At 50.3% G+C, this 25834-nt stretch overlaps 1 protein-coding gene and 1 long non-coding RNA gene across 10 annotated transcripts in view; one reads left to right on the forward strand and one right to left on the reverse strand.

Annotated features, from left to right (window-relative positions):
• KCNMA1 (potassium calcium-activated channel subfamily M alpha 1) overlaps positions 1-25834 on the forward strand; it is a 104222-nt gene that overhangs the window by 52989 nt on the left and 25399 nt on the right. For 5 of the 9 annotated variants that reach the window (XM_076065746.1, XM_076065745.1, XM_076065750.1 and 2 more), the window contains exons 16-22: positions 214-282; positions 2102-2143; positions 10313-10399; positions 12299-12375; positions 19586-19714; positions 24132-24225; positions 25006-25129. In XM_076065746.1, coding sequence (XP_075921861.1) covers positions 214-282; positions 2102-2143; positions 10313-10399; positions 12299-12375; positions 19586-19714; positions 24132-24225; positions 25006-25129 — 622 coding nt within the window. Of the gene's footprint in view, positions 1-213; positions 283-1783; positions 1796-2101; positions 2144-10312; positions 10400-12298; positions 12376-19585; positions 19715-24131; positions 24226-25005; positions 25130-25834 lie in introns of all 9 variants that reach the window. The other 4 variants (XM_076065749.1, XM_076065748.1, XM_076065747.1 and 1 more) reach the window with 3 other exon arrangements.
• Positions 21537-25065, reverse strand: LOC142924119 (uncharacterized). Its single transcript, XR_012941283.1, has 2 exons — positions 24961-25065; positions 21537-22794 (listed from the first exon to the last, which is right to left on the reverse strand). It is a non-coding gene; the product is annotated as an uncharacterized LOC142924119 (long non-coding RNA).

Consider the following 25834-nt stretch of genomic DNA (forward strand, 5'->3'; position numbering starts at 1 on the left):
ACGACAGGGTTAGTCGCAACCTCCGTGGCACCAGTAATTGCCGCGTTCGTTTTGTACAGATGTTGAACTTCTTTCGCACCGTACGTAGCCTACCGTGCTAATTGGAGTTGCGGGGGGGGGGGTGGAAGTGCAACAAAAAGTATGAAAGCCCTGTGGTGGTGGTGGTAGTGCACGCCGAGCGTCCGTAGTGACGGCCGTGCGTGTGTCTTGCAGGCTGGTCTTCATGAAGCTGAAGCTGCTGCTCATTGCCATCGAGTACAAGTCGGACATGCGAGAGAGCAGGTGAGCCGTGCGCATAAAGTGCGACCGTCACGTCCCCCGAGACCTCGTAGCGAAGCGATGATGCAAAGCGGAAAGCCACGCAAAACAGCCCTAGCGTGCCATTTTACACATGTGCCTGTTGATTAGTGCATATGCAACTGTTAAGCGAAAGGGGAGCGGTGGCGCCACGGTTAGCGCAATGTACTGTGAAGCCGGTGTCTGGAGTTCCATTGCGTGCCATGGCTAACGGCAGTGGCGCGTGGTTTCTGGACCGGTCCTCTTGCCCCCCCCCCCCCCCCCCTCCATTCACCAACCGACATTTGCCCATCGGTGGACGGACAAAGGTGTGTAAAGTAACAATTATTTGTCCGCTTGGACTTTAACAGTCATCCGTTGGGTTTTCATACCGGGAGAACACTTTGTGCAACGGCCACGTTGCACGAAGTGTCTTGACGCGATGAGCAACTTTGACAAACAACATCGGCACCTATCCAGGCACAGATACCTAATGAAACACCATGGAGGTGTGTGCACAAATGTTAGAAGCTAATCAAAAAAAATCTGTTGATTGCACGAGTAATTGTTGCCCGTGTATATTTAGAGTACAATTTATAGGGTGGCAATGAATGAGAAGAGCTGTGAATATACCTTGGGACACCAGCCTTTAATTAAATAAACACAATTCCTTGACTCCAGTAAAGTTATTGAAGCGATCGTCAAGATTAATTGCACCTTTAAAATCCCTCGTTTCCACAGTTTCGAGATTTTATATATATATACAAAATACGTGAGAATGCGTGTCCGAATGGGTAAACGGTGGCACGCTGCGCTACGAACCCAGATGCAGAGTTTGATCGGCTACCGTCAGTGGCCAAGCGATTTTTGAACCGGTGCCGAGTCTCCTCATAGGTCGACTTAGCCTCAAGAGTACCAGGAGCGGTGCATAAACCATCAGTAGCGGGGAGACAAAGGCGTGCTGGCAACACCACCCATCCCCGCGTGCAGCTTCGCCCTGAGTTGCCCACTAACAGCACTTTCCACGAAGATCTACACGGTTGTTATACCAGTGGTATCTTTGTGCATTTGCAAAGTTGGCGAAGTGCGTTGACAAGAATAGGTCCAGGCGAGTGTGGACACTCGTCGCCGTTAAATATCCCCAACCACGGCCAACCTCCACTCCACGCCAATGCGACGCTCACAATAAGTTCACTCCACTTTGCTGCAGTCAACGTTTCACTATTTAGTAAAAGACTGGTGCCCAACAAGTGCTCATTTATTATGTATGGATATTTGCATTTTTATTTATTTTAACGACCGTAAATACATTTTTTTTTATTATTACTGTACTTGTGTTTATGCAGATAGTGTTAGGTGTTCTCTCCGCACCAAGCACCTGATGTTGAACGTTACACCTACCATGCTTAAGAGTCAATCTTTGCTTTAAGACAGCCGTTTTATTACCAGGAAAAATATCTATACATCTAAAAAAATAACGCGCAATTTCCTAATGTCTTTATTTCAGCTGCCAAATGCGGTATGATCCACTACACTTGGTTACCCACCTCTGGTTTGCCTGCTTTAGAAATGGAATTTGTGTCCGTTCTGTGCCTGCGTATGCATCAAAGTGATTGTACCGGGCATATGTACGTCACGTGTATTAATTATTTTAAGTCCTCCGATTGCACGCCGGTGATCATCCTTCCACGTTTCCCCTCCCCGTCGTATTTAGTGCCGTTTTGCCCACCCACGTTAACTTGAGCGACGAGCATCTTTGCTTGCAGACAGCGCATCCCTCACCTCACCTCACTAACCGGACTTCTCCCTGCCAACTACACCACAGGCACCAGCAGACACGGTGGCGAGATGTTAACTGCCTCGCCTGGTATACAGGAAGTCGTGGGTTCGATCCCAACCCCGGCGCCTGCATATTTGGAGTTCGCATGTGCTCCCCGTGGATTTTTTTTCCGGGTCATCCGGTTTTTTCCCCACCCACATTTAGAGAATCAACATCACTCGCTTAGAGTATTTGGCTGCTATGAACTTCCATGCGATAAGCCACTTTGCTTGAGCTATCATTTGTGGCCAAGTCGCTTCTGAAAAAAGAGAGCTGTATAGCTCAGCGGGTCTTACCTGGTCAAACAAAACTAATTGTTTTAGTATAGCCAGAACACGACGCCACGGCTCTCCGCTCTGCTGCACTGCGTAGCGTTTGGCATGAGGCTCGCCGTGTGGCTCCACGTGGAGCCGTGTGCCGGGTAGCCAGCAGATGGCAGTGCCAATTGCCGCCTCCTACCCCTCGAATGCCCCGTGTGTTCTCTGGCTTCTACAGTTTCCTCCCACACGAAATTAGCACGTGGAGGAAGAAACATTTTAATTGACCGGTCGTCATGCCGAACAAGACACGGCAGGCCAGGCCACGAACTGTCGGGGTCAAGCTCAGCCTCACGACATTGCTCTCCACCATGAAGCCTTCTATGCCATATCCAGACATCCTCTTTCAGATTAAATATGCTGCACGGGTTGTACTGCGCGTTGCTCGGCGAGACGTCCGACGTTTCGCTCCGCACGCTGCAGCTCCCTACGGGGAACCGAACCGAGCTGCTCACTTTCTCCCTCGATCACGTAAGAAAGTTGCCAGATGCTGACATTTACCGACTCGGATTGGGCTCGGCTCCTTGACGTAGGCCGGCACGTGGCGAGTGCTTTTAAAAAATCGTCAAAGAGAAATATCGGACGTTGCGCCAAACACGCATAACAACCGCGCAACGCATCAGAGAGCCGTGCGGCACGGCTTGCAAAGCCCCCTACGCAGCGGCAATGCCTTTGCCACGGCACGTGAAATGCAAATTAAACCACGGAGTGGGCCCCGCGTGCCTCGGCCCAGCTGCGAGCTCATTATTAATGATCAAGCAGCAAGCCGTTGCACATTCATCTGCGTTTGCCTACGAAACTAAATGCCCCCCCCCCACCCCAGAATGGACGCACACGATCTCTAAAGCCAAGACAGCAGGCTTTGAGCTTGGTTCGGAAACTGGATCGGCGACGAGGCCCATCCACGCACGAGCCGGGCGTGACGTGGCAGTGCCAAGTGTCGACCCCCCCCCTTGTACACAGCTCTCTCCGGGTTCCTGCCACGTGAAGTCATTCATGACATTGGCCAATCCCGAGTAGCAGGAACCTGCCGATGAGTTTTGACGTAGCGAAACTTTCCGGGGTAAATAATTGCACTCGACAAAATAACCGGCGTTAACGTCGATTTCATGAGTCTATTTTGCTTTTTGAAGACTCCCGACAGACCAGTTACACCGTCAACCTTGTTTTTATAACCTACATCACTCACTGCATTTTGCTCACAAGAAAACTCCACCATCCGTGTTCCTGCAGGACATATCCCAGACACATCACCGTCAATGCCCCGTTTGGGCACCGTTCCTCACCGCATGCACGTTCATTAATTTCTTTACAATATGCCTGCTGCTGCATGCTAATTAGTAATTCAGTGATTATCTCACAGCATGCCATCGTGACGAGTCTGTTGTGCAATATATAGACGGCATGGAGGAGCGGGCACTCGCCAGGAACATCTGGGTCACCACCAGCAGCAGTGTTTGTTGAACCAGCCTATGAGTACAAGGCTAGAAAAATGTTTGTTTGGCAGAGGCAGCCCCACTGGTTTCAGAAGTCTGTCCCCGGGTCCCGAAGCTTTTTGTGAAAACTGGCATTTTGTCCATGGAGGTTTTTGGGTTAGATCGCGTAACTAGAAATGTGCCGTTACCGACACGGCCAATTAATAAGGCGTCACGTAAACAAAACATGCCAATTCGTTACTAGTACAGCGCCACCGATGGGTTGGACAATTAACACACATTTACAATTGGAGACATTTCGCCAGTAATTACAACAAGCATCATCAGGAGACAGCCTGGCGGCGGGTTTCGCGACACATGATACGCGTGATCCAACCCAAAAACATCTGATGGATAACATTGGCCGCGAAAGCCTCCTACATATTAGTTGAACTCGCATTGTGTTGCGCAAATTTAAATAATGTTGACAAGGGGCGGGGTTACCCATGTGGGGGGCGGGGCTATATGAAAGTGGGCAGGGCTCAGAGCGAGGGGCTGCTGCCAGCTGAGACTACCACATGGGTCCAGTTGAGCCTCCGAGCAACTCTATAGCCTCTGCCGATGATCCCCAGACCGTGAGTGCCGATTCAGCGTGCTTAAGACAAACGCTACTGGATTATGCAAGGTCTGGAAGCCTAATAGGATGGACTCCTAAATATATTTAACGCAGAGAACATTTTATTTGAATACGGGTGGGGTGTAATACCAGGATTAATGCGCTAACCGAAATGCTGCACTGCGGCAGTAGGCGATTTTTCTTTTGCAAAAACGCGCAGAGAATCTAAAGCCAAGCTGCTGCCTCCCTGCCACTCACGCCGCTGTCCTCACCGGCGGTCGCTGGGAGCATTAATCGTCGTTAGCTCCGAGCGGCTTTCGTCATTAGCCGTGAAGCATTTATCGTCATTAGCAGCTGTGGAAGAGGCGCGCCCGTCTGACATCCTTTCAATATCGGAGCGAGCACGTGTCTCGCCGTAGAGCACAAGGGAGACCCGTTCATAGGGCCACGCGAAGCAGCGTGTAACAGAAGCTAAAACACAACGGATGCACAAAGCTAATCGGGCAGCCTCATGATGAGACTCGCGTGTTAATTAAACCTCTTGTAAACGCCAGAATTATTTGGGTTTCGGGCAATGCATAAGCGGTTTATTATAAAGGGGACTGGAACAAAATGTGCTTAGAACATTAGGGAGGAAGCAATTAATCACGTAATTCTTAAGTGCCTGCAATTAGCCGATTGTAACGACGGAGTTGAGTTGGCTCACCCCGTGATGCACTTAGCGGTTAGCCATCAATGGGGGTAACTGAAGCCAGATGGTGGTGACGAGACGAGCGGCAGACGGCGGTCAGGTATCGACTATGCGACAGTGGAAGGATCTGGCGGCGGTAGGAAGCGGAGGTGTTGGGCAGGGGGGCGAGTTACCCCCTTGACCGTTCGGTGCATATCGTTTGTACACAGCCACGAACTGGTGCCACCCGGCGTGCAATCAGTCACTGGAATGCAATTAAATCACGATTTTGCTAGACTATTTCGACAAAAGTAAAAAAAATCTAAATCTGTACGTATTACCGCCTTTGAAGATGTGGTCCAGCAACATGGACAGTGAACAAGGAAAATGGACAACACTATATATTGAATTCAATATCACTAATGTATTACGATATGTACACTTGGAATTCCAGAGGTGGGGTGGGGGGGAGGTTAGAGGAACTCCTGGATCAGAACATACGCAGGTTAGACATCATACGGGCTGCAAAGAGAAGTGAGCTTGAGTTGGACACATCACGAGGCGATGGTGGTGGCCAGTGGTCGAGACGAATCATGGAGCGACAGCCAACGGGTAGAACTCACCCCCTCAGACGGCATCCACCATGGGGATGCAGGAATGAGAATCGGCTCGTACGCAGGAGCCAAATGCAGTGTTCATTTTTAAGGGTGACAGCAACGGTGACAGCTTGGAGGCCTTCATCCAACAGTGCATAGATCACGAGTGACGATCGTAATTTAGTGGTTCCCTGTGCTGACTGATGTGTACCGTCAGGCTCGCTTAACCCCGCCACTCCGGTCATGTACGAATGACCAGCATCCTTGTGGGAGATTAATGTTGTTTGGCAGTGAGCAGTGCCAACCCATACCTCATGTACTCTCACCCACCCACACCCAGCCACCCCCAACAGAAATCCCCCCCCACCTCTCCATGACTACCACACCAAGTGATGGAGAACACGGACTTTACAGCCAGCACCGCGTGTCTGCTAATTAACAGAAGCAGGTGCCAGTCTAATATTTGCAGAAACAATCGGCAGCGGCGGTGGCCACCGCCAACGACTGCCAGCTTAGTCATGGATAAGTGTCGCTGTGACAGTCATGGTGGAAATGACAATGACTAAAACAAATTGCCTCACAAATTAGGATGCTATTTTGTAATTGGCCAAGTGGCTCAGCGGTAGAGCGCCACTCAAATTTGAAGGTTGACATTTAAAATTTTCGGTGGGCATCGACTCAGCCCAACATCCCTCGGGGTTCAATAAAATCAGTACGAAGCAATTGTCGGTAGTTGAGCCATGCCCCCACTATCGGAAAGTGAAATTGCCACAGTCCGAGGGCTGTAAACGGGAAATTTACAATCTTCATCTGCGCAAGAAACTTCTAACCTACTCTTTTGGGTCGATATACTATGTTTTAAAATCACGACGTTTCGATCGCAACACAAGCAATCGTCTTCAAAATTCAGCAGTCGGACTGCTGAGGCAGAGCAACTGAGGTGCACGGATAACAAATACAAATCCATCATGAAGTATAGAGGTCTTCACTCTAATAATAATCGTGTAAAATGTTTAAAGCGCCCTTACAACAATGGTTCTCAGGGCTTGACGAAAACAAATCATCTTAAAGTGGAAGGCTGAAGTGGGTGGACAAACGATGCAAAGCCAAGTTCATCCCAGCAGGCGTTGCTGGAAGTTGGCATTGAATGCAAGAGTCAGGCCAGGCAGGATGTCACCAGGAGGATGATCGGTGGGTGAGACCAACAAATGGGGACAGGGGGGGGGGGGCAGCCAAAGGAGGAACCAAATACGCAAGGGTGCCCACCGGTGGAGTCGTTTTATTTCGTTTTTTCAGATACCCAGCCAGAGCTGGGGATTGCAATGGTAGAACTGAAGAGGACGTTAGATAGCTTGGGAGTATAAAACACAGCACAAATAAATGACACTAAAATCATACACTTGATGAAAAGGAGCACGTGCCCAAGAGTCGAGTTACAGGGCAGGACAGCCACCGATGTACAGACGCATTAGCGGCGTCACTGCCGTTAGCCTGGTCACGTGCGGAGGGGTGGAGTTCCACGCGTGCGACTCCGTAGGGGTGGCTTCGCGTCAGATTGAAGGCATGCCACCACAAAGGGTTTCTATTGGAGTCGGGCAGTTTTATGTAAAAGGGAGCATAACAGGTCCCTGCAGGGTGGGCTGGTAGGACAAGTCTCTGCGCTGTCTATTGCTGATTTTACATCCAACAGCACGAGATTTCACTTCGTTAAAGTATTGAAAGGGGACGGACGGACACATTAATCTATTGCAGGCTGGTACACTCAGTTTACAACTTCGTTCCTACCAGTATAATATGAATTTAATCGAAACGCATACTTAGTGGCAACCCAGCACAAATTGACACGTTAAAAACAAGGCCGTCTTGGAGAGCCCTTCCGGATGTGTGCAGAGTCCACCTTTCAGAACCATTCGGATTCCACGGAGGGGGGGGGGGGGGTATGCAAACCTCGCGATTTTAGCCCCCCATTGGTTATACTTTTGCCCCCCTCCCTACCCAGCCCTCAAACCAGACCCCTTTTTGCACCGCAGAAATCAGATTTACCAGTTTGCGTGCAGGGCAGGTCAAGCGACACAACACACCAAATGACGCCTCGCGATACTTCATAATTTCACTTGACTCCACAGCAGTCGAACACCACCATCCAGCACTACAGTTCACACCATGCAGCGAGGAGTTGGACCCAGTCCACACGCAGGGCTCCGAGCGGCGAGAGAGGTCGCCCACGGTTGCATAGCTTCCTCTTTGCCACAGGGCGGCGCTAGAGACAGACGCCTGCCCTTTGTCATTGACCGCTTCCCGTGTCACACATCCACAAGGGAATCACTCTTGTAACAAGGAATGCCGCGTACCACATAAACTACACAGCCGTGGTTTACCCACAACGCACAGTCTGGGAGTTCCCAGTACACTGTTGAGTCGACTTTGTCAACGTAGGCCCACACTGCTTTTGAGACGACTGCCGCTGCTTGTGCTGCTCACCACCAATGCGGGTAGTTGTTGATGGCTACAAGTCTTCTGCTCTGAAGCTCTCTACTTTATATAAACAGCGCCTGGCCATCCGTAGCCAATGGAAAAACAGCTCCAACCCTAAGCAATGGCGCCTCGTCACCCGAGTAAATTTCTCCAAATCAGAACTCCGCAGACGGTTCCAGACAATCGGCTACATGATTTGAAAGCATGCAGGGTCAACCAATGTTGAGCAAGCAATGCATTTCCGACTGGGGAAATTAGTCACCCCTCTCTTTACGTGCAAGTCCCACCACTCGGGAGCAAGGGTGGTAATTCTGTACTTTTACTCACGACAACCCACTCTCCCACACGTGCAAATTGAACCAATCAGAGCTCAGTCGCTTATAATTTGGTGCCACGCATGCATCTCCAACCAATGGGTGTTGCGACTGCGAGACAAAGCTCAATCATGGCAGTCACCCCAAGTGGCAGCGTGGTGCAAAAACATGGCCGAACTCTCAAGTTACTTTAACATCACAGTGATGGCTGGGGTATGCCTTAATACAGCAGTGGATTGTTCATGGCTGCTGATGATGATGAGGCGCAAGCTTCGTTCCCTCGTTTATCTCAAGCTCACGCGCTCGGTCACTTGGGACTTGGGATAGCCTCGCACCAAAATCTTTGGAGGACTTCTCAGCATATGCATGATAGCCGGACCGGTGCGCCTTCTGGCTACGAACGGTTCTTTTGAATACTCATCAAAGTTCCGTGCAAGCAGATACCATAACTTCAAAACCAATAAGAGCAAGACATACCCTGTTTTAACAAATATCCTGGTTAGCGTGTCCATACTACATTGCTCCCGTAATGGACAGTATGGAATATATATTGGTGGTGCGGTGATCAGTGCACTACGTTCAGAACGGACTAGAATACAAATGCATTCGTGCAGTCGGTCCCACACAGACCTGCTTGCACACAAGCTGCGCTGAAATTCCGTACGTCAGAGTTTTCACTTCACCTTAGACTCTGCCCATTCAGCTATCGTCTGTGAAAAAATCCTCATCTTAGTTTTTATTTGGCCATTTTTCAGAAGGCATTTTTATCTTTCTGCATTTTATACAGCACTGGCTAAAGATTCAAGCGCTTACTCGGTAATCTTAGCTTCATAGTAGATGCGAAGTTCTTCATGTACTGCATGTATGTGTATGCATGTATGTGTATGTGTGTGTACTGTTTGTGCGTGCATGTATATGTACTGTGTGTGTCATGCAGCAGTTAGCGCACCGCACTGTGAAGCCTGCCACCTATGTTCAATTCCCGGCCACGGCTAACATCAGTGGCGAGTGATATCTGAACCGGTTCTGGACCTCCGTCTAGGTCGACTCGGCCAAAATGAATACCAGGTGCAGTGGTGTGTAAACACCAGTGCCCAGGAGACAAAGGTGACCAGGCATGGTTCTGGTCACATCACCCCCTCTTCGTGCCTTGCCGGCCTTCATAGGTGCTCGGTAACAGCACGTTTCCCAACATTCTGCAATAGGCTACACGGGGGATCTTTGTCTTTGTTGTATGACGCAGTACAACGTCGCATGTCTGACTCGCTGGGTACTGAGGTGTAGGCGGATATGTGAAACGGTCGGATAACGTTAACTCGTGCAGTAAAGTTACACCGTGCACAGTTACTGAACTTAGGAGTTTCCAGTTCAGATGTATTTTTGTTTAACCGTGTGAGGACTGGTGAGCCCAGGATAGTCTCATTTACAAGAGCGACCTGGGTAACCAGAATGACAAACGCAAAATAAATTGAATAAAGTATAGCAATGCAGCAAATAGAAATCAGAACAAAACCAAGCGTGTCACAAGGCAGCAATCGAATATGTTGCACAAACTTACAACAACGTTCATTAGCAACATCCCGTAAGCATAAGTCGTTCCGGGCAGATTCTTTTTAGGGCGGTTAATTGGTCAGAGGGGCTACGCGATGGTCGGATAGGCGACGTTGCACTGTGTGTTCAACTATTGTTGACCCCCCCCTCCCCCCAGTTGAGTGGGGTCGCAATTACATTTCAAATATAACCTTGAAACCCTTTTAAGAATTCGCAACGGAGATGAGCTTGACTAATAAGGATCCGCGTTGACCCTTTTGCAGCATCCTCATCAACCCTGGAAACCACGTGAAGATCCAAGAGGGTACCTTGGGCTTCTTCATCGCAAGCGATGCCAAGGAGGTGAAACGGTGAGTGCGTCGGTACGAGGTTCAAGATTCAATGCATGGGTCAAGAGGTTACACGCCCCTTCCCATGGACGTCCGATAAAGACAATGCACAAACTACCAGAGCATGTTGTGTTTAGTTTGCATGTTCACCACAAGTATCTGTGGTTAATGCAGACACGATTCCTTGCAAAAGGCTTCAGTTTGGTGTGTTAACATCTTAACACAAACTGTTTCATTGCCAGAAAGGGTAAAACCTATTCTTATAACTCCCACGACTTTGTAAAATTCCGCATAACGCCCCCGACCCCCGACCCCACGGAATTTCATACACAATCTACATGAAACAGTCCCTGGGGAATTTCCATAACTATAATGCAAATTCTTATTTTTGGTCAGAGGTACAGCAGCAGCAGCCTCTGCGCTCGTCTAAATGAGCCTGGGTTGTTGCCAAGACGCACGTCGGGGGTACGCAGCTCGACAGATCTAGCAGCGGTTTGTGAAATGCATTTCGCAGGCCTTGAGTCGGGCGTCTTGGAGTGACAGCTCGTTAAATAATAAATGGAGAGGGAAAAGATTTTCCGGCTTTTGAAAAATAAAAAAGGCTACTTTGGTAAAGGTCGTTGCCTATCTTGGTACGTCACACAGAGCCGTATTGTGATGTTCGTGAGTTTATCGGTCCTCTCAGGGAGAGGGAAGATGCTTGATGTCTTGGTACTGTGACAGGGTGTGACGATGCCGTACTTGGATTAATCGATTATTACTTGATTTTTAAGTGCATGATACACTACGGGTTTTCAATCTGAATGTTGTACGTGATGGAGTCACGTGGCCTCTCCCTCCTGCCACCAGAGACCGCTACATTTGCTGGAATGTTTAAAAAAAGAATGCATTATTGAACACTGTTCCATAAGTCATCTCTCACACAGTGCTCGACCAGCACACAGGTTACCACAACAGGCATCACACACAGTGTTCTACCATCAAATGAGACTCTCCTGGTATCTCTAGTTCTCCTCTGGTTAAAGAAATAAACTTGAACGAGATCACACAGTCATCGCATGCAGTGCCTGACAGCTCACACCTGGAGAATTGCTGCTGATGTGCACACACACAGACGCACGCACGTACACGGACGGCAATCATGTGCGCCCAAAGAGGGCCTAACTTGTGTAGGACGTGCGCGAACAGCCGAGTCAGCTGTCAAAACACAGAGAGTTGGAGGGGCGCTCTGTGAAAGCGTGCACGTGCGTTGATGCGTGTGCACGTGCGTTGATGCGCGCGTGGAAAGATGTTACAGATGCAAAACTCCTCGTCGCTTGCAGTGAGCGGTCAGACGTAGCCTCCTCGGCTGTCAGGCCTATAAAGTGACATCAGCACACGCGACGTAGCATTGAGAATGAAGATATTTCATAATTTGGAAGTAAATGAGACGGTGCCCTTTTTCGAATGTAAATTCGTTGTTGAATACATACTTTCGGGTAACAGCAGTAGCCATTGCGGTCATGGCACTGTGCCGTGAACCTAACGACCTAAGTTCGCTTCCCAGGCCACATCTGACATCAGTGGCGAGCGATGCCTCGACCAGTCCTGCTTCCCGCACGCTCCCTGCCTGCACAAACCCACAGTGATCAGAGTCGTGAAGTGTGGACAAACAACCATCAAGACTGGCAGTGCATGGGGAGGCACTCAACTGACAGTGTACTGATCAAGGGCTTTAAATAATGATTAATTTGTGATTATAGTGCTTAACGCATATATTTACTTGATAAATGAATGGCAGTATTATTACAATATTTTGTGGACTGATCGAACCTTTGTTGTAGATTTTATTAAGTTAAAAGATAGTTGGTGAAATTATCGCGTTTATGACTGCGCGTGAACAAAAAAATTAGCATAATTCTTATTTTTATTCTTTCGCAGAGCTTTCTTCTACTGCAAGGCCTGCCACGATGACATTTCTGATGCCAAGAAAATCAGGAAATGTGGCTGCAAAGGATGTAAGTGCTTGATTCTCAAAACATCTCCATCTCGCAGTCCCGTGGACTGGTAGTGTTCATGGTTGAGTCATTTCGATGCCACTTCCAATCAGACATCCAAAGACAAACACTCACCTCGGGACACTGATACAAATAACAGCAATGGCTATCGTTAAAAATGAAATTGTGTCGAATTAGCAAATTGAAAATGCGTTTTGCCCTGCCAGCTACCCGTCAGCCTCCGTACCGCCAAATGAACACTTCCAAAGAGCGATTGCGTGTTGGAAAGCGTTGACAGAATCCGTTCGTCCGCATGAGTTTTCCTAACTCGTAAAAAAAAACCCTGAAATGTATTTTAACAACGTACAGTCAGTGGCCCCGCGTCTGCGTCCCACGCGTCTCTGCGTGAGCACGGTTTAGTATTTTAATCTTTTGCCGCTCGTGAGTCACTTAACCCAGCACGCCATCTCCACGGTCGCCGCGAGTCGCTAAACGCTTTGTAACAAAGCGTCGCGTACGCCGGCGGAAAACCTACCATCGAATTTGCGCCCGTGTACCTATTAACGACGCGATAATACCCCACCAACAGCCGCTGCCGTGGAGGAACTCTTAAGATTCAGATCGTGTCAAATGCTTCCTGGCCTCCCCGGGCATCTGCGGAAAAATCTGAACTCGCGTTCGGAGCAAGTGGGTTGTGAGTGGAAAGTGAGTAAACACTCGGCACCCACGGGGGACGGGGCCAGCGATTGCCGCCCGCCGGCTGCCGCTCGCCACTTAAGCGGCGGTGGCTTCGACGCAGCGCTTGCGCCAGGCTGGGTGCACTTTGAGGCCGTCACGTGAAGTGTCGAAGGCTCCGCTGACAGGGGGTCAGCGGAGCTTTCGCTGACACGCACGTAATAATAATAAAATAATTACATTTTATCGCTATGCATGACACAGAAACAGACCTGGGGCAACCGACCAAACGAGAGAGTGAAGGCCACTTTATAAAGATGGGTTTTCAAAGCAGACTTAAATATAACTACCGACTCTGATTGCCCGATTTCAAGTAGCGAGGCGTTTCATAGCTTAGGTGCCACGCTAACAAAAGCCCGATCACCAAAAAAGCGCAACCTAGACCTGGCAATGCTGAACAGGACCTTGATGGAATTCATAAATTAGTAAAACGCGCATTCACACACACGCACAAAGATCCCCCGTATAGCCTTAACAGACTGTAGGGGCAAGTGCTGTTAGCGAGCACCTATGAAGGCCGGAACGGTACACGAGGGGGTGGGTGGCCAGCACCACGCCCGACCGCCTTAGTCTCCCCAGTGGCAATGTTTTTATCCACCGCACCAGGTACCCATTTGAGGCTGAGTCGACCTAGGGGAGGCCCAGTACCGGTTCAGATAATCGTCACTGGTGTTGGCTGTGAGCGGGAATCGAACCCGGGTCGCCAGGTTCATAGCGCAGCGCGCTAACTGCTCCCCACACGCACACGCACACACACACACGCACACACATGCACACACACACACACGCACTTTGTCTGCCCGCCTTCTCGTTGCGGATTCCATGGGGGAGTGGAGAGGCTGCGCAGCATTAGCCAAGCGCGCCCTCAACATTTCACTGCCATCCTGGTAACATGCACGTGGGCTGCCGTTTTTGAACGTGATTATCTATAGCTTCAGGAGACGTGGATAATTGGTGGACCTGGCGGTTTCAACACGCTCATGAACCTGAATGCACTAAAATCGTCATAATCCCAGCGTGCATGGCAAAAGCCAGTCGGTAAATAATCTCCGTTTGCCGTACACCCTTTAAAGGACAGACTGTGCCCAAGCAAAAAAATGCCACTTCACGATTTGTCCGAATAATCACCCAATGCCTTTGAAGTGTCTGAAGCTGCGGAATGGCCTCGGATATGAGCCGCATGGCACTTTAGCAGCCCGTTTATGGGAAGAGAAAAACAAATCGCTTTCCTCTTCGTCATTTCAGTTTGAAACACCCTGTAGTAAACAAAGATCCCCCGTATAGCTTTAGCGGACTGTGGGGGCAAGCGCTGCCAGCAAGTAGCACCTATGAAGGCCGGCTCGGTACACACACGAGGGGATGGGTGGACAGCACCGCAAAGACACACGCACACACAGACACACGCACACACACACACAGAACCACGCACACACAGACACACAGACGCACGCACACACAGACGCACACACACAGACACACGCACACACAGAACCACGCACACACAGACACACAGACGCACGCACACACAGACGCACACACACACAGACACACGCACACACAGACGCACGCACACACAGACACACGCACACACAGACACACGCACACACAGACAGACACACAAAGAAACACACACGCATTGCAATGTGCACCCCTTAAAACAGCGAGTAAACTTCCGCGGAAACAGAACAAGTGGCTGTTGACAGGATGGCACGGTGTTTATTTCAAGGCATTACTTTACGAACGTATTTGAAATACATCCTTTTTATACCAGTTCGATACATTCTAAAGTACGTCTCATACGTATGGCGAGCTTGGAAGCGTAGGTAAATACCCCCTTAGGGGAGCTCTCTTTAGCTCTCTCTACTGGAGCCCCTTCCGCCAGCAGTAATGCGAGCAGATACATTTCAGGGCCGCTCCTTTGCCTCTGATGGAACTGTGCACGTTTGGTTTTGTTTCGCCTCGTAACGAATGGCGCTTAACACCTCGGAGTCACGCGGTCTAAATAGAGCCTCGGTTGTGGGCGTGTCACTGCCGTGCCATCCCTGCACCGCCGCCTCCTCTCCACGGCCTCGTGGCTGCCCTTGCCGTGACCTCTCCGTGACGTCGCACCTCCGATTAGCGCGGGTTGGCGACGTACGGTGCAGAAATAAGCTCAGCACACTCCCACACACACACACTTACACACATACTTACACACTCACTCACACTTATACACACACTCACAACAACAACCGCCATTCGCCACTAAGTGGCGGTGACGTCACCACGACGCTTGTGCCAGACCATGTGCACCTTGAGGCCACGTGAAGTGTCGAATGCCCGCTGGCAGGAGGTCACGGGGCAGACCCAGGTGCCACGGGTCGACTGACTGAGATGACTGGCTGATGCACCACCTGTGCCCCCTACTGTGCCAATCTGCTGTGCTTTAGCCACCCGGCGCTCCGCTCGTTGTTGTGAGCGTCGCTCCTCCGCCCTCCGTTGTTGTTGGAGGGCGACTGCCTCCAACTGCCCAGTAGTGTCCTTCACGAGCCTCCTCCACAGAGGCCGATCTTGACACCACTGGTACCAGTCATCGGCAAGTCCACTCAGCTCCACGTCCTCCTGTACCACATCACTCCATCTCTTCTCCAGCCCATGCCGCGCCCGTTTAGCCCCCTCGATCCGGCCGAACAAAAGCTGTTTCGGCATGCGGTGGCTGGGCATGCGGGCTACATGACCCAGCCAACGCAGCCTTGCCTGCCGGAGGAGCTCACCGATGGGACCTTGCCCAGATATTTCAAGGATTTGTGAGCTCCTCACACGATCCAAACTGGTTAAACCCAGGATGGATCGTAGGCAGGCTAGCCTAAATGTTTCTAACCGGCGAAGATGTTCCATTAGGGGGTCCACGTTTTGCAAGCATAGAGAAGGGAGGGAATGACCGTGGTCGAGAAGACCTGAAGCTTAGTGCGGAGCGACAGACCAGGTAGCTTCCACACAGCGTTACGCAACCGATGAAAAGATATTGCCGCTCGACTGATTCGGAGTGAGACCTCTGCTGTTAAACTGGAGCCGGTCATAAGCACACTGCCCAGGTATGGGAAACTCTCCACTCTCTCCACAACTGCCCCATGACCGATTGGGAGTTGTGGGGGTGGAGTGTCCGATGGTACAAAATACCCAGGCAGGTGCTTAGTTTTGGTGGGGCTGATGGTAAGGCCCCACAACAACAATAACCGCCATTCGCCACTAAGTGGCGGTGACGTCACCACACACACACACTCACACACTTGGTAACAATGGTCACTCTTGTGCCTTACAGCAAGAAGGGCCTGGGTTTGATTTCCTGACTTGGGCACCTTTCTGTTTGTGCTTTTGTACGTTCTCCCCCTGTTCTGCGTGGGGTTTCTCCAGGTTCTGCGACTTCCTCCCATAGCTACACACGAACAATGTAACCGGTGTTGACCAAACGTCGCAATGCGAGACCCCCCCCCCCCCCCCCTCCTGAGAGAGGACCCAGTGTGCCTCTCCTGGGTAAATAAATAATTATTAATTAATATTACGTAAAGAATAATATCTGACAGCCAAAAAGAGGGGAGAACTGAATGTAATTGCTTAATTAATTATTATGCAACTGACAAAAACCTGGATTTTGTTATGTCCCAGGATGACTTAACAGATTTGCCAGGACAGCAGCTAGCCTCAAAATGAGCACGGTCCTGGGAAACACAGGACGGGTGGCAACACAGCACTGCGTGTTCTCCATCCTGCATTCGAGAGAATGCGCTCAACCTTTTAATGCATAGATCACAACACAATCTGGATGTATTCAGCTCATGAGTGCGACCGCATCTCGTAGACGCTGGCAGGTCACGAGCCTGGCCTTGAACAGGCGTAGGGAGTCGACGGTACGGATGGCTGGGTAATTAAGGATTTGCAGACATTGGGGGGCAGCAGAGGAGAATGAGCGACCTCCCACTGAGCGAAGGTTGACTGGGGGCTTCGACAGAAGGCCTCGGCTTATGGGTTTTTTACGCATGCACGGTCTGTCTTTACGTTTCACTATTGGTACCAGAGGACTGTGCACAACTGAATTAAGCTTTGTTAGTCGCAACATGAAGCGCAGTTTGTGTCATTGTACGGCGTGTCAATGAAGGCCTCATCCACTACTCGGTGATTACAGTTAGATGGAGTACAGGATGAGATGGCAGGATGGGATTAGGAGAGTTGAAGGAGCGTGCTGGACGGAAGTTGCGAGAGACCGTAGAGAGAGTGGGAGACACGTGGAGGAGGCTGCTGCCCAGGTAAAATCCGGTCAGAGTGCTGAACTATGCATAGAGGCTGTGCTCATCTCCCGTTCACAACTATGATCCTTTGATGGGAATTACACATTCCCGTGGCGGGGCCGAGTCTCTCCATAGGCCAGCCACTGTTGGTTTCCCCACAAAGTGGGGCTCACTTTATCGACCCCAGAGGGCCTATGGGCTGTCAACCGCCAAAGCCGGATTTGAACTCGCAGCCTTGCGATTGTGCGCCACTTTGCTCTACCGCCGAGTGGAGGAAGGTCAACGGCTGAGGAAGATGAAGCTGCCAAGGAATAAGAAACTGAGAGTCGGGCACGCTCGTGGGCGTGCAAGGGCAACCCAATTACGCTGTTTCTCATCTGCCCGTCCTCGCAGGCCTTTAACACCCCTCCCCTCCCACGGCCAACAGACCACCTTTTTTTGTTTGACGATGACCTCAAACTTTCCAATCCGATAAACAAATCGGGCCGCTTGCACGCACTGCACGCGCCCGATGTTGGGTAATCACGGACAGCCGCTGTGCAAATGTGGCGCACGGTGCCCGGGAATTGAGAATCTCTGGCCCCCCATCCACCTCCACTGTTCGAGCTGCATGCAGGAAATCCGCACACGGCCAAGGGAGCCCAGAGGGCTTAGTGGCGGCGATTTAGCGTAGGCGACGCCAGGGGGAGTCAGCCAACCGCGCGAGGACTTCCTCCACCACCGTGAACAGCCAATGAACGAACGGCAGGTTGCTGCTGAAACCCGAGGATGGCGAGCTCATAGCCACAGTTGCATTTCTCGTGGGACATTTTCAGAGTCAGAATATTTGGTTATACTGCTGGAGGAATCCGATGAGTCATGAAGCTCTTTTCTTTTCACAGATCTCCAGTAGGGGCACGGGGTAAGACCGTTACAAGAACAAATAATGCAAAAGACGCGATAGCAGCGCAAAGTGCAGGCAAAGGCAAACACATCATCCAAATAACATGCAGATGCAACTAAACCATCCACATCCTACCAGGCAAAGCCCACTGAGGTACTAACTTAGTTTGTGGAAGCGAATCTGGCTACCACAAATTGACAGCTCAGCAAAGTGGTTCATCCCACTCCCAACCCTGCCCTCTGCTTCCTGCCACAGTGTTGCGGTGGTGGCGTGTTGGCAGGGTCCATGATGGGTACTCCTTCCACATGAAGCCAGACGCTCGCTGATTTGGAATGGGCCGAACACCCCCGGGTGTAGGGGGTACCCATCCCGAAAACGGATCTTGAGATTCCAGCGAGGCTTTCCGGCGTAAATAATTTGCATTTGCTTTGTCGATATTAATCTTTTTTTGCCGCAGGATGTATTCGGGGGTCATTGCCACAATTCGTAATTGATTTTTTTGAGTTCGGACGCGTAATGAATGTAGCCTAACCAAAGTATCAATTATGGCTCATAACGTTGGCTGCGAAAACCGACGTGTGAAGTCGTTATACTACGTTGCATCCAGTGATGCGAGGCACTGGCTCTACGCTTGTTGCAGCTGGGAATCAATAGCAAGTGCCCTAATGTGAATGTGCTAATACATATACACCATGGGGAACTCTGCCTCCACCAGTGCATTGATAAAGGCTGTACATTATTACAATGCTGGGGCAGAGGGGGAGATGGCGCAGTGGTTAGCGCAATGCCCTTTGAACCCAGTGACCTGAGTCAACGTCAGTAGCGAGTGATTTTTTTACCTGTTCTGAGCCTCCCCTAGGTTGGCTCAGCCTTAAATAAGCACATGGTTTGACGTGTAAAAAACATTCTAACTGTTCCCGGCGACGGCCGACAGCAGCGTCGAATGATATCTGAACCGGTCCTGGGGCCTTCCTTATTTTTACCAACCCGCAAAAAGAACCAGCACGGTGAAGTATGGTCAAAAAACGCCCGTGACGGACACGGCGTGGGGAAGACTTCATCCGCTAATGAACTGAGAAAGGCCTATAAATGAGTGTCCATCATCATTTTAATTATTATTATAAAGATGCCCACACCTTGCCGACCTTGACACAAGGGGTTAACTACCAGGTGATGGAACCTGGCTCTGTGCATTTCTGACCATTTTTACATTTTCATTTATTGTTCTCTCATTCTGCCTCTTGTTGTTTCTTTCACTTCTCCGCCCACCCCTCCAATACTTTCCCCTGTTTGTGGACTAACACTGCGTTGCCTTCCCTCCCCCTCCTCCTTTTCCACCACATCCCAGTCAAGCCGTCATTCTACCAGAGGCTGAAACAAGCATGTTGCATGTCCACCTCCCCGCGGTACACCGACAGGACGGTGCCACCCTTCTCGTCCCTCTCTGTTCATGATTTCCCAACCACTTTCCGCACCTGTAAGTTTGACATTCCGCCTGTCCGTCCGTCCGTCGCTGTCCCGTCTCGTCCCGTCTTTGCCGTCACGTGATGTCACGCGTGGCTCACGTCGCATGCACTCGCTGTGTTTCGTCGTCCGCCTGCTTATTGGCTCGGCTGTTTGTGTAGAAGGCAGCGCTTGGTCGAACGTCCGAAAGGATTTTGTGAAAAAAAAAAGATGTTTTTTTGTTGGCTCCTCTCGGACGTGTTTTCGGGTTGTCACCTACCGCGTGTTGTTGGGCTTCGATGTCCGACGTTTCGCGCCGCGTCCTCGGAGCTTTTCCAGAGAGTGAATTATTTAGCAGCGAAACATCGGACATCATGTCGTACACCGTGCAGGGCGACTCAAAAGCACAGTCGAATAGTCGTATAGCACAGCCTGCGAACACCTACGCAGCGATGTTGTTGTTGTTATTTATTTATCCATGGCTAAGCTTTTGTTTTCACTATACAATGGTGTCCTTGTTGTTTTAGAATGCAGTGTACCCCAACGCTCTTGCGAGTGCTTCAACCTGCCATGAAAAACGTTGCAATTGTGTCCGCGTGACATACGAGACAAAAAAAACATAGGTTACTTGAAACAATAATAATCATCGGACGGACATTTAGAGGGATGCAAAACTGTGTGCGCTCATTCTCTCGTTTTCTTCATTGTGCTATCCTTGTGCTTTTCCATTTCTGTTCTCTCAACATAATTTCGTGTTTATCATTTTCATTCTTTTCAGCCAAGTACTTTGTTAATGGATTAATCCAATCACGTAAGTTATTTGCTTTGCTTCGTTTCGTTTTTGAAAATGCAACCACTTTGCTTTTTTGCATTGCTCTAGAGTTAGTGCCCTCCGACCTGCCATCATAACCACTGCCATTACCTTCAAATTAATAGCACGCAGCACATCTTTTATACAGTTAACACAAACCATGTGGGCCATGCAGCCTGCCAAGAGAGCAAACGTAGGTTGACCAAAGCCACGTTCACGAGGTGATCGTGCCCCAAAGCTTAAACGAATGTTGGGTGCCACGCATCAAACCTTTGGTGGCCCCGATCCGGTGGAGGAAGTTCCACGTTCCTATGACGGGGTTGTGGGGGGGGGCAGGGCAGTCGCGTCTACGACGAGCTTGACGTAAACATCGCTAGATGACTTCGACCCCATTCTGAACCGCTTGCCCGCTGAACAAACACGCGGGCGAGTCGACCGCAGAAACCGAAAGCCATCCGGGAGTGCAAATGACTTCAGCTGCATTTCAGAGTCCACACGGAGATTGGCAGCTGTACACTCGCGCCGATCGCAAATCCGGCACGTATAGCCAATCGGCTATAGCCAGGGCGCACGGCCTCGGACAGCGTGCAGCTCGGGGGCTAACACGGATTAGCCCCCCACCCCGCCCCGTCAATCATATTTGCCACGCTGTATAGTTGCCAAAACCTTTTTGTTACGTCGCTCTCTAAGTGATGAATGAATAACTGAACCAGGGTGGAAGAACGAGTCTGATAATACCCTTTGGAGCTTCCTTGACTGGAGGCCCTTTTTACTAGCACTGGCACAAATCAGCAATTGCAGGGCTGCATTTATTCTGGATTTGAAATTTTCGTGACTGCAATGATCCATATTCTTTCGGTAAAAGTCACGTAGGTAAAAAATAAAATAAAGTTAACCAAATCACGACGTTTCGGAAGCAACACAAGCCTCCGTCATCAGGTGGGCAGCAAATGACTTCTTGCTGTGACTATCCCACCTGATGACGGAGGCTTGTGTTGCTTCCGAAACGTCGTGATTTGATTAACTTCATTTAATTTTTTACCTACGTGACTTTACCGAAAGAACCAAAGAGTATGCAGCGCTGTACCTTTACAATGATATCTCGGGGTAGTTTATTTTGTTGAAGTAGGCGAGAGCTCAACAGTGTACACGGATCTCACTTGCAAGAGCGAGTGACCTGGGTCATCAAAAGTAAAATAAAAAGTCCAAATATCTGAGCCACAACTGTCGGAAAGCAATAACGGGGAAGTGTTAAGGTATCATGGGTGGAGCGGTGGCGCAGTGGTTAACGCTCTGTACTCGGTGACCCCAGTTAGATTGCTGGCCACAACAATTGGCTTCTAATTGATCTGCTTTCTTAGGTGTATTGTTTTAACGATTCTTCCTTATATTTTAATTATCACATCAGATATTGCTTTTACACATTTTCGTTTAAATTCTGCGTTTTTTTTTGTCGCTGCTGGATGTTTACTTATTTATTTTTTGCGAGCGTCATCATTTTACCGTTACGCGGAGCCAAATCGGAAGAGTGCACCGCCGCTGAGTTACCTCCGATGCAGCGCATCTCGCACGCCGCCTGTGGCCACAGCGTCCCGCGGCAAAGTCGCCTCCGCCACGAGCAAATCGCCCCTCGTCACCGTGGCAGCGGCGTTCTCTCCCTCTACGCGCGCCCTTTTGGTCTCCTTCCCAAACCGAGTCCCCCGGCCGATCGACTGGCGTCAGCTCACGGGGCAAGAGGATCCTCACGGAAGCCCTCGGCGCACACTCCCTCGCACGCTCTGCTCGCACGAGATGTGGTTTTGTCCCATTGTAGCTGGAGGTTCACAACCAAATTGAAGACCAACTTATGTGCAGCCTTTGGCGGTGACCGGGGCCTAGGCAGTCAGCGCACGAGAACTTGAGAACGCAGTTTTTAAGTGCTGCTGACTGAGCGCTCTGACCTCTTGGGCCACAGTGGAGGGGGGCCGGGTGACATCTGAGGACTTCTCTGCGCGTTGTGCGTTCACTGGCCCGTACAGCAGCAGTCCACGTGTTTTGCATCCCGTGGGGGCTTAAATTATCCTGGGGTTTCTCTATCGTAGGGTCAAACAAACCCGTTTAAATTCAATACGGCATGTAACTGGTATGATTACACAATCATAGTCTTCATTGATACACAATGCAATATGGGCAGTAGAGGGCAGTGCAGTAAGGCAGCAGAGGGCAGTGTGGTAAGTCATTGTTGTACTGTGCTATCAGGGGTGGCCCGTCCATATAGGCGAACTCGGCGGTCGCCTCGGGCTCCAAGTTCAGTGGGGCGCCAACTTGGAGGGGGAAAAAACGACAAAAATTTCAAACAAAATAACGAAGATATTATTTCAATTCCCGTGCATTTCTCAACATTTATGAAAATGTATTGGTTGGACAGATGGATGGACGGACAAACCGAGTCATTCTGCATCTGTTTCCCAGTTTACCAAAAACCTCAGCCTGGATCTGCCCTTGGGGTTCGGGGCTCCGATCGCATGGTTCGCCGTAGGGCGCCAGTTGCTGGCAGCTAGTCTAGGGCCGTCCCTGTGTACTATACTCCGTCTATGCTGCCCACCTTCACCGAATCAACGTTGACCAGAATGGGGAAGTATGGTCAAACAGACCCGAATGACCTGCATGTCTTGGAGAGGCCTTCATCCACCAGTGGATTGACGAAAGGCTGTACACGTTGACATGTACACGTGTACATGTACACATGGCGACGTCCTGCGCTGTGCACATCGTCCAAGGGCACTGTGTACACGTGTGGGGGGTAGGGTTGCCACCTGTCCTGGTGTTTTTCTTCTTCCCAGGATCGTCTCTTTTTCAGCTACCTGCTCTTATCTGCAGATCTGCCTGTCTGTGACGACCGACGCCACTCACGCAGTCACGCGGCAGCGCTCCACGAACATCGCTCTGGAGCGAGCTCGCCCCGCGTCCCACGCCCCGACTCCCCTCTTCATTTCCATCGTTTATCTCTGGACGCGCAAATCGATTGGCGGTCATCATCGCGTTCCACCTGAAATATTCCACCGTGGCGCGTTGGTTTATTTTTTTTTTTTACAGAATCTACATTTTGTTCTTTACAAAGCGCCGGATTGCTTTTCCTATTTCCATTGTCCATTGTCCAAAGGAATTACTATGCAGTGACGAGGGGATGGCAGAGTGGTTAGCACACAGCACTCTGCTCTCCCGTGTCGCGACTTCAATTTCCAAACATTGCTGATATCAGTAGGGAGTGAAATCTGAACTCGTCCTGAGTCTCCTTGCCTCCCCGACCCACACCACCACCACTTCAACTATCACTGACCCGCGTGGTAAAGTACGGTCAGACAATCACACACCTCTCAGTAGAGCATGGAGGTCTTCATCCTGGCAGTGACTTGACACAAAAAAAAGAGGGCTTTGTGTGTTTTTGTAATAAATGTAACGTGGCATAAGTTTCGTGAAGTTCGGTCGCAGACGTCCAAACTTCACGAAACACGTGGTGCATGGCGATACCGTGGTAGAGCAGTACTAACGGGAGTGACGCGACCGCATGCCGAGTCGCCAATGCTTGCGAGTGTGCATGGTCCTCGCTTTTGCCCTTTGACCCTGCTATCCCCCCCCCCTACCCCCACGCCCCCCTCAGTCGATGAGTCCTCAGCTCTCTCTCCCATCAACAAGAAGCAGAAAAACGGAGCGGTCCGAACGACGCCCAATTCGTCGCCACCCCGCGTCATCAGGTAACTCCGGTGACGATCTGCCAGGGCTTCGTTTCTCGCCGAGGAATATTTTCTGGGCCGCTGGTAGACTGCAGTGGGTGTAGAGCAGCAGTCCCTCGGCCTCTTTCAGTCCGGCGGTGACACGCCGCTCGAGCCAACGTTAAGGGAAGGGCGTAAGCCGCGGCGTGGATACCGTGCAGGAAGAATGGCCGAATGCGGTGCAGCGTTGCGGCGACGATACACGTGGATACGCAACGACTCGCCAATAGAAATTGGTGCGGTGTTGCACATGGAGGACTGGGGGGTGGGGCGGGGGGGTTATGGTTAGGGTTGGGGCGGCTGAGGTTTGGTGACCGGTGGTCTGGACCGGACTGGCTTGCGATATGAGACTGAGCAACAAAGGGGGTTTGAATGATGCCAATTCAAAACGTCGTACTCAATTTGTAAATGTTGTGGATTTACTCTCCAACACACTGGTGGGCTGAAGTAGTAACTAATTGGCGTTTTGTTTACGTGACAAATCCCCTACTAATTGGCTGTGTCGGGTGGTGGAGGGTTACGACGCAACATTTATACTATTGCAATCTAACCCAAAAACCTTTATTACGAATAATATTGGTCACGAAAGCCTGCGTGTTAAACTGAAATTAAGCTGATGTATGCATGATTTTCACCTTCCAGAGTTTACATAAAGCAGAGAAGCATAAGTGCTTTGTTAAATGTGGCTATGCTCGGTAGCCTGAGAGCTATTCTCACCGTCATGGATGTGTCACTTTGTGTACCGATACACGTGCTGCGTAGGCATGACTTGCTGGCCATCCCAGGCACCGAGAAAGCAGAGGACATGGACTGCAACATCAAGAAGTACGACTCGACTGGCATGTTCCACTGGTGTCCATCCCGCGACATCGAGAGGGTTATTCTGGTAGAGAAACACGCACGCATACATACACACACACACACGTACACATACACAGACGTACACACACACACGTACACACACACACGCACACACACGTACACACACACACGTACACACACGTACACACACACATGCACACACATGTACACACACACGCACACACACACACGCACACACACGTACACACGTACACGCACACACACATACACACGTACACACACACGCACACACACGTACACACGCACACACGTACACACAAAAAAAGATCCCCCATATAGCCTTAACAGACTGTAGGGGGCACACACACTTACACACACACACACACGTACACACACACGTACACACACACACGTACACACACACACGTACACACACGTACACACACACACGTACACACACACGTACACACACACACACGTACACACACACGTACACACACACATGTACACACACGTACACACACACACGTACACACACGTACACACACACGTACACACACACGTACACACACACACGTACACACACATACACACACACGTACACACACACGTACACACACACACACACGTACACACGCATAAAGGGCATAGATTCCCAACGTAGTCATTAGCACTTACGGTTGGACCTGTTTATGAGCTTATATTGAGTCCTGTATGACACACTAGATGGGCAGACATAGGGACGAACGCAAAATAATGCAGTACGGCT

Source organism: Petromyzon marinus, chromosome 8, assembly GCF_048934315.1.
Source record: "Petromyzon marinus isolate PM22_M1 ecotype Great Lakes invasive population chromosome 8, UKy_Petmar_22M1.pri1.0, whole genome shotgun sequence".
Lineage (NCBI taxonomy): Eukaryota > Metazoa > Chordata > Hyperoartia > Petromyzontiformes > Petromyzontidae > Petromyzon > Petromyzon marinus.